Source organism: Patiria miniata, unplaced genomic scaffold, assembly GCF_015706575.1.
Source record: "Patiria miniata isolate m_02_andy unplaced genomic scaffold, ASM1570657v1 HiC_scaffold_3, whole genome shotgun sequence".
Lineage (NCBI taxonomy): Eukaryota > Metazoa > Echinodermata > Asteroidea > Valvatida > Asterinidae > Patiria > Patiria miniata.
Window position 1 is genome coordinate 18,372,152 of NW_024037069.1, and position 9,315 is coordinate 18,381,466.

Sequence of the window (9,315 nt, forward strand, 5' to 3'; positions counted from 1 at the left end):
TTCTATTTTCCCCTTAATTTAAAATTATCTCAGTGATAAATTTGGAGAAGAAAAATAGCTGATGAAAATGAGCAGCGACGACGTGGATTCGAACCAGGGATCTTTGTATCCATAAGCTCATCTCGCTATCCACTAGGCTACTGTGTGGTAGCTCGACGACAACCGTTCTTTAAAATGCTTTAATGTATTGTAACTATAGTTGAGTAACTAACAATGCTGTTGATGTCATTGTCCGTTCTCATGGATAAACATGAATTATTCATGACATTGCCCCTAACCCTCCTAGGAATAAAAATTACGCGATCGGAGCGCCACCTTCTGAGTAGATCGCCCTCAAGAGACGGCGAAACAGTGCGAGCGGAAAATCTCAAAATGGCGGCTAATCAGCGTGCAGCAGGGTGGCCGAAATACCGAAACGATCGGTTAGACAGTAACCCAGCATCTATGAAGAATGATACGTCGAATTATGTACCAAGGGAGAGAACAGCTGTCCTGTGAGTACTTGCAGTGTCTGTAAAACTGAAGAATTGTTGGGAAACGGCTTTGTAAAGTTGGGTTGACATTCATCATGTTCATCATGTTTTGTTTATCACGCGAGATGAGATTGAGACGCGCATCGCGTTGACCCGTTGTCATTCAATATCGTGCCCACCTGTTTGCTTGTGTGTTGCGTTTTTGTGTAGCAACGTCAGCCAGTCCAGTCAAGCCGCGTTTGCAGGGTCAGATTTGACATGTAAAATATTAATAATAAATATTGCCGATATTTCGTCAACTATTTGTTTGCAGATTCAAAAATCACACAGCCACTGACCATGCTGACGGCTCCATAAACATGATAAATGTGATAGGCCTAAAACGTGATAAAAAAAGAAACATGGTCATGCATGATCTTAGCCCCACTAGTGTGGCCGTCGGTATGCTGCGCTGAACCTAAGGCCACACACCGTCGGTCATACTAAAAAGCGTCAACACAGCGTCAACACACTCCAAAGCGTCAACACAGCGTCAACACATCCAAAATGCATCAAAAGTGACAAAAGCAGTATGTAACCCATACATTATGGACAGAAACAAGATTTGGCTTAAAATTAATAGGTTAAACGTCTGTTAAGCGTCTGAAAATTGCGATTATCCGTTCAAGAATATTGGCTCTCCGTGCCGCTCCGAAATCGGCTGCCATGTTGCCTCGGTAGACCATACCATTATGCTAAAGGGTGATAACGTTGTACAATAAAGCAACAGAGAGGGCGCGGCCGGCCAATACCAAAAGATGTCCATTTCAATAAAGTATAAAATAAGGGAATAAATGTGTGCTCCGGAGGTTTTTATCACTCGTTTAATACCGCTTAGAGTCTGGGTGCTGATAATTACCCGAGCCGGAGGCGAGGGTAATTATCAGCACCCAGACTCTAAGCGGTATTAAACAGAGTGATAAATACCGACCGAGCACATATTTATTCCCATTCATAAATACCTTATCCGTAAAAAAATATCAAATAATTCGTTCAAAATATCCCGATTTTGTTCAACAAGTTCACTTCATGCTTTTTGAAACATCCCTCTAGCAAAAGAATGGAGTGTTCAGCTGGCGAGTAAGATGTAAACAACCCTTTTATGGAGATTGACGCGCGCGTAACATGTTCTGCGCGATGTCACGCAGAACGCACCTGGGGCGTTGCGTTTTGAATTTAGAACTATAAAATTCTGACTCGCTTGTAGTGTTGCGCATGCCTACGTGAGGATTGTGAACGTTCAACCAATGAAACGGTAAGAGGCACTGGATTTTTAGGAGTCCACATTTTATTGTGACACTGGAAAAGTGTTTAAGACCAGCTAGCCATGTCTTTATCAGCTAGCCATGTCTTTATCATCCGTTTAAGACCGGCCACGTGACGGGCTCTCGACCAATAGGAATAGCTAAACTGTCTGAGGTATTTATGAATGAAACATAAACACAACTCACAAATTAATGATCCACCACTCCGATCCTCAGTCCTTACAGATCTGGTATCCCTCTGTTGTTAATGTTTATGACACGATAATGTCATTACCTACACACCCCTACTTGAAATGGTGTAGTCCAAGCTTTGTGCGAAGTCAAGATGGCGGACAACGGCCGTGCAAGTGAAAGGTCATGTTTTTTCGCGTGAAAATACTATATTTGTTACCACGAAATGGAAACTCAATCCAAAGGAAAATCTCTTTTATTCTATGCTTTACAATTATATACCATTTTTGTCAATTCAGAATGTGTTTTGGATGTGTTGACGGTGTGTTGACGCTTCTGTCATGTGTTGACGCTGTGTTGACGCTTTTTAGTGCGACCCCACACCGTGGTACCGCGCGCTACTGAGGACGAAGTTTTCATAAAATTCAGGGCAGTTTCTTACATTCTCAGTTTCTTACTTTCTTATGGTTGTATTCTATGATGTCTCACCAATCACTTCTGGAATGCTAAGGTCTAATGATGTTCCATTTTCCGAGATATTCTTCAATCTTTCTGGAGTCCATATGCACTCGTGAAACGTCTGGTGATGGCAGCCATTTTGAATGGGACAAGAGATGACCTCAAGCTGTGACGTCGCGTGTATGCAAATTGCTTGTCGAGCGCGCGAGGGCGCGAGTTGCAAATGCGACGGCTGTTTCCTGTACCATGCATTTATCGTCAGGGGGCCACGTGCACCGATCTCTATTCAGGATCTACGGCACAGGAAACAGCCGTCGCATTTGCAACTCGCGCCCTCGCGCGCTCGACAAGCAATTTGCATAAACGCGACGTCACAGCTTGAGGTCATCTCTTGTCACATTCAAAATGGCTGCCACCACCAGACGTTTCACGAGTGCATATGGGCTCCAGAAAGATTGAAGAATATCTCGGAAAATGGAACATCATTAGACCTAAGCATCCCAGAAGTGATAGGTGAGACATCATAGAATACAACCATAAGAAAGTAAGAAACTGAGAATGTAAGAAACTGCCCTGAATTTTATGAAAACTTCGTCCTCAGTAGCGCGCGGTACCACGGTGTGTGGCCTTAGGTTCAGCGCAGCATACCGACGGCCACACTAGTGGGGCTAGCATGATCTATGATCTGGCTTAACTATAACAGTTCTAAAAAAGAACTCAAATATTGGGAAAGAATGTTGAATCCTGGATGATGATGCCTAAAGCGACAGTGGGGATGTCTAGTCATGCTAGTTAACTGTCTAAGATTCTGAGATCCTAACATTTTCATATTTCGATACACTTTAAATACAGTCTTTATGATGTTCTTGACCTTGTACAGGGATTCTCCTGTCCTGATAACTTATTTATTTCCCTTAAAGCCATTTCTCCCTGTGGAAACTTACTTAAGTAAGTTTCCACAGGTAATACATGTTGTATTATCTCAATGAAGGTCAGTCGGTGCAAAAAACGTTGAAAAAAACATGAGGACTGTGAAACATTTCTAAGGTTGTTAGAAAATACTTTTAACATGTTGAAAATGCCCTCGACTCTCCATAGATTTGGTAAACAACCACAGAAGTGGTGTCTGGATACAACTTTCTTTCCAAAGATGGTTCTGCTGCTGTTTAAAGATAAAAAGTGGGCACTTTGAATAAAAACAACTAATTTTTTTGTGTGTTAACTGTTCTTCTTACCCCATTTGCAGTTATCCGCTTACAAATTACACATTTGGTACGAAGGAGCCATTGTACGAGAAAGATGCCTCAGTGTCGGCTCGATTCCAACGCATGAGAGAAGACTTTGAGAAGATAGGCACTCGTCGGTCAGTAGAGGGCGTGCTCATCGTTCACGAGCATGGCCTACCGCATGTACTGCTGCTGCAACTTGGAACGACATTCTTCAAACTGTAAGCGCTTTTATATATCCGTGGTCAATTCATCACCAAATTACAATCGCAGTCATTTTACCTGTAAATACATTTGCCTGTAACATGGATTTTACATTTGTCCGCTAATGTGGACTAATAATTATTGCATGATTAAATGAAATTTTCTAGTAAAGTCTCAAGTTAATTTGTCAAAGCCGCGGACTTACTCCTAAACTAATGTTACAAGTCGCCGGCTTACTCCTACTGATTTTACAAGTCACGGGCTTTACTCCTTTACTGATAAATTATTTACCGTCGCCACTCTCACCACATATTCACCACTTTAGGAAACATTTACGAGTAATATATACTTGCTATATACTTAATTCTTTGATTTTAGTTGACAATTAATCTTTCTAAATTGGTCATTCCATTTAGGCCCGGAGGGGAGTTGAACGCTGGCGAGGATGAAGTGGAGGGACTCAAGAGACTAATGACAGAGGTTTGTAAAATGATTGTCTTTCTAATCATAATTTCGTGATGACTTACCCAGTGTCTGATTTTATCTAATTGGAGCAGGTTATTTGACAGTTCTTTGACTTTTCCCCAGATCCTAGGGAGGCAAGATGGTATTCAACAGGAGTGGATGGTAGAGGACGTCATAGCCAACTGGTACCGACCCAACTTTGAGCCCCCTCAGGTTCGTGGAAATCTTGTCCCTTGTTGCAATTCCGTCTTTTTGCAGCCTCAGAAACTGTATACATGTACTCCAGTAGTCAATATTGCTAGGTACTTTTTGGGTCACTTTGAAGTTTGAATGGGTTTTATTTAAGGTCATTCTTGTTATTTTGTCAACAGTATCCCTATATTCCAGCACACATCACGAAGCCAAAGGAACACAAAAGACTGTATTTTGTACAGCTTCAAGAAAAAGGTAAACCTCCTTTTTTATACCATCTTTAAACTCAGTTCTTTTAACATACGGTTTATAGATTAGTTGGACTCTCTGATTTCAAGTCCTTGCTAAAGTTCCTTGGTGAATCATTCATGATTTGGCTTAGTTCGAAAGTTTAGGACTCTCAGTACTGTGAATGAGAGTCCCAAAACTTAAGGTATTGAAAACGTCCAATACAAGAAAATAGACTGGCACCTGAAACAACCAGTCCAACAGCCCTTCAGTACTGCATCAATCAACTTTTTCAAAAGAAACATCTGGTACTAGTCTCTATTTCTACACATTTCTCCATAGTCAGCCACTATGGCATTGAATGTAGAGGTCAGTCTTGTCAAACAGTTGGACCACGGTTGGACATGTACCAGTCTAGTCTTTAGCCTAATTTTGAAATCACTCGACTCCCTCTCATGTTGCAAAATATTGAAGAAACTCTCCTTTAAATAGTGAGTTGAGTCTTCAAACTTGGTTGGTGAAATACTGAGTACCTTTTCTTTACCCAATGAAAATTTTGGAGAATTTTGCTTTCTAAGTAGTCAGTAAAGTAGGCCTGATTTCGTTTGGCGTGTTTTTCATCATTCAAGATCCCAGTCTGGATTTACTTTGGCTATACTTCTCACAGTGGTTTAGAACAAAATCCATGATGTATCCGGTCAGTGCAGCTTGTTGATGGACAGACAGGAAAGGTCCATTCCTTTAAACTCTCCCTTTTTCCCCCATGTCTCTTTGACAGCCCTGTTTGCCGTGCCCAGAAACTACAAGCTAGTAGCAGCCCCATTGTTTGAGCTTTATGATAACGCACCGGGCTATGGGCCTATCATCTCAAGCTTACCTCAGTTATTAAGCAGGTAGGTTATCATCATGACCAGGGAGGTATTACTTTCAAATTGGCCTGGCAGGTGTCTACATTGATTGATATCATTGTTTACAATTCAACATAAGAGTTCCGGTCTCACTATAGACATGACTTATTGACTCAAGCACTTCTGGTTGTGCATTTATGTTGCATGTATGTATGTTGAACATACAGGGTTAGTAAAAAAAAAACGAAACCCAAATGTCGGGAGTTTTGTTTTATTGAAGTTCTGCATGTAGCACTTTCAAAATCTATGACATGAAAGCCCAATTCATAAGCTTTCTTCTAGTACAAGAATCATTCAAATCACTGATGTACTTTTCAAGTTACGGAATTTAAACACAACTTTTAAACGGTTTAAAAGTTCTGTCCACGGATCACAAAAAAGGTGTGCGTTCTTTCAGCAAACGAAAAAAATTCACACACATTCCTATGTGATTTGTTTTCGTTTTGCTGAAAGAACAATGAACTTTTTTGTGTTCGTGGACAGAACCTTAAAACGGTGGTTGTGTTTAAAATTCCGTAACTTGGGAGTACATGAGTGACTTGAATGATTCTTGTACTAAAAGAAAGCCTATGAATGAGGCTTTAATATCCTAGATTTTGAAAGTGCGACATGCAGAACTTCACTAAAACAATGGTCCCAACATTTGTGTTTCGTTTTTACTCACCCTGTACATCTTAGGGCTGTCCATGTTCAAATAATTTGGTATTCGATTACTCAAAACTGTGTTTTACCGAATATCGGATATTCAAAACTGCCAGCTGCAACTGCGTGCTTGCGGCAGTCGATATGGGTTGCCTGAGTGTTGCGCAGTCAGCATATTATAACTATAACGGGCTTTAACCTAAAAGGATATGAGCGATGAACCGTTGTCCACTCAAAAAGTTCCAGTAGACAAAAAAAACGCTGCAACTTTATGATAAAACAACATCACAGGCGTGTGTGTGTGTTTGTGTGCATATTTGTTTGTTTTCGAATATTCAAACCGACAAAAAGCTATTCGAATTTTCAGTTGAAGATTGAATATTCGAGTATTCGGTATATTCGGACAAGCCCTAATACACATTCAACATGTTTGTATGTTGAACATGTGCAAAAAGTACAACAGAAAAAAAAAAGTTTTATCAATACATGTATTTTGACTGTTGTGGAGTCAACACGGCATTTCTGCTCTGATGGCCATCACTTCTTGTAGCCAGCTCATGACTCAATAGAACTTAAATTGAATCAGTAAAGCATTTTAATTTATTCATCTTAGTCTGTTTGCATTCCAGTCGATAATTTATGCGTTTTGTTTATTCTTTTGCCAAGTCAAAAAATTATGTGTCTATTTTATTCTTTTGCCAGATTTAACTTCAACTACCATTGATGCCCAGCGGAGAGGAACAGTAACTTTGATGTACTGAACTGAATCGCACCAATACTTGCTAAATCTTTGTACAGAATGGGACTTTTTTCCCGTACACTACAAAACAAAATCAAAATCGATTTTTAAACCCACATCCAAAAGATAGTAAGAGGTGGATTCAGCTGTCTCATTTTCAGTTTGTAACATTGTTACAATTTTGTCCCCTTTACGTTTTTGTATCATGTCAGCATCATCTCAATCACTGTGTAAAATGAGGAACTGTCAATTTAATGTCATTAAAGGTTGCTTTCATTCTACGTTTTACGTAACTTTGCAGGCAAATTCGTTTTTTTAAGCTTTCGGACAAGCTGCCTTGAGATTTTTTGTTTTACCTTGTGTGGGCACATCTGAATCCACCTTTTTAAGAGACAGTTATGCATTCGAACCTTGTGTCACACTGGAGACAATGGTTCTTTGTAAAAGACATGAATAGACAAATCGATGATAAAATGTTAACAAAAATTCCATCAGTTTTAATTTTCTTGTTCAAGGGGTCGAAATTATCACTGGCTGATCATTCACTTGCCAAATCGAATACTTTCTGATGAGTACAAAAAGTATGAGTGAAGCACTTGCTTGCAAAAACTAACAGTTCGTGACTTTTTTTGGTTGTACTTTTACCTTGAAAATGTTTGTAACTTGTGTGAACAACACTGGAGAACATGCAACTTCATATTTATTTCTTTTTGCCTCACGAATTTCATTGTCTGTAAGGAGTAAGCATTGTTCTGGTCATTGAGTTTCTGAAAGGGCAGAAAGACTTTTCCAGGGAACCCCTAAGCTGTAATGAAATCTCAAATTTCTCGGATTGTATACTGGTCTCCGGATTCATTTGCTTTTTAACAAGTATCGGCTACCCGCTTGAAATTTTTCTTGAGGTAAAATATCTTATGATGTTGAAACTCAGAGGATAAACATTTGAAAAAAAAACTCTGCCAGAATTTGAGTGAAAAGAAAATTTGGTATCTGGCTCGGTCAAGAGTTTTATATTTTTTACCAATATTGCTCTTATTACTTGCTTGGGTTTTTATTTTAATCAAAAATTTGTAATTGTCGTAGCTTTTTGTATATTATTTGTATAGCTGTGTAGTTGTAGCTACTGATAGTGGTGTGTTAGAGCAATGTTAAGCAAACTTAAGGGCAATGTTAGGCAAAATTCAAATACTAGGTTGTTTTTGGTTGGTCATTACAGTTTACAAATTAATAGTCATGGTAGAGAAAATGTTCGTACCTTTGCAGTTTATTCATTGAAAATTGTAATGTCATATAATTACACGATTTTGAACTGTACATGCACTCCAACATTGCCGTTGAAGACCACCAAGTCTCTGTACATATGAAACAAAGGTGTTGGAAATTCGACAAGTTCCATTAGAACAAGTCGATTGGATTGGTCAGTCAGGCAGTCATCACATGTCGAGACTGACCAATCATATTACCGTGAATGTTTACCTAGATGAATTCGGGCCATGAGTCTGATTTCAAAAATGTCCATAAATGTTCTAAAAACTCAACATTCCAAATCGGTTCGTAGACTATATACCAGCAGCGTAACTTGGGAAGGGGGGGGGGGGCACGTACCCCCTGACGTCCCCCATTTGAAATTTTGAATTGAAAACAATGATATGTTTCCTTTGACCATACCTGTTGTGCCTCTTGAAGACTTGATAAACTCTCTGTTGTCCCCAGAGGTTTGACCCTCCTTACGCCGCTACTATAAACATTTAAATGTCTGTCTTTTCTTCAGATATAAAGAGGGTTGTCAAGTTTGTGAAAAAAATAACCAATTGTCAAGTGCATTTTCGGTTTGCCACCATTCATGGTTTTCTGAATTCTACGTTTCATCTTTTCTGGTACTTTTCAAAGACAATTTTTATATTTTCACGAATTAGCCGTCTTTAATTTGAAACAGCACTCTCACTTGTATCCTCAAGTTTGTTAACGTCAAATTTTAATGAAATGCTTCACACTCTGGTCCAGATAAAGACCGTTTTTAAAGGCTTGAAGTCAGGTTTTTTTATGAGACCCAACTTTTAGATATTAAAACAAAACTCAAAAGAGAGAAAGCCCACTTGCGTTTGCCTCGTGAACTTGATTGATTGATCATTGAAGTGTTGAAGATGAGACGTTTGCCTTTTCAGAATAGATATTGATCCTTAAGACAAAGTGATGGAATCATTTTCAGGCTGTTTGGAAACAAGAAAGAAGTTTTCAATAATACAAAATATCAAAAGCCTCTATTAATTATGCTAATTAAAAGTGGGCAAATAACGTACTTGG

The 9,315-nt window shown here is 39.2% G+C and overlaps 1 protein-coding gene across 1 annotated transcript; it reads left to right on the forward strand.

Moving 5' to 3' along the window:
* Window positions 1-331: 331 nt before the first annotated feature.
* Window positions 332-9,106, forward strand: LOC119737711 (cleavage and polyadenylation specificity factor subunit 5-like). Its single transcript, XM_038212260.1, has 7 exons — window positions 332-494; window positions 3,654-3,854; window positions 4,254-4,317; window positions 4,426-4,515; window positions 4,674-4,749; window positions 5,501-5,615; window positions 6,975-9,106. The coding sequence occupies exons 1-7, from the start codon at window positions 373-375 to the stop codon at window positions 6,994-6,996; spliced, it is 690 nt and encodes a 229-aa protein (XP_038068188.1). The 5' UTR covers window positions 332-372; the 3' UTR covers window positions 6,997-9,106.
* Window positions 9,107-9,315: the final 209 nt, after the last annotated feature.

What these genes read in the sequence shown, in the direction of transcription:
- LOC119737711 (XM_038212260.1), top strand. Translation starts at nt 373, where the DNA reads ATGGCGGCTAATCAGCGTGCAGCAGGGTGGCCGAAATACCGAAACGAT. An exon ending in TCAAGAGACTAATGACAGAG is followed by an intron (nt 4,318 to 4,425) that starts GTTTGTAAAATG and finishes ACTTTTCCCCAG; the next exon opens with ATCCTAGGGAGGCAAGATGG. An exon ending in TGTACAGCTTCAAGAAAAAG is followed by an intron (nt 4,750 to 5,500) that starts GTAAACCTCCTT and finishes TCTCTTTGACAG; the next exon opens with CCCTGTTTGCCGTGCCCAGA.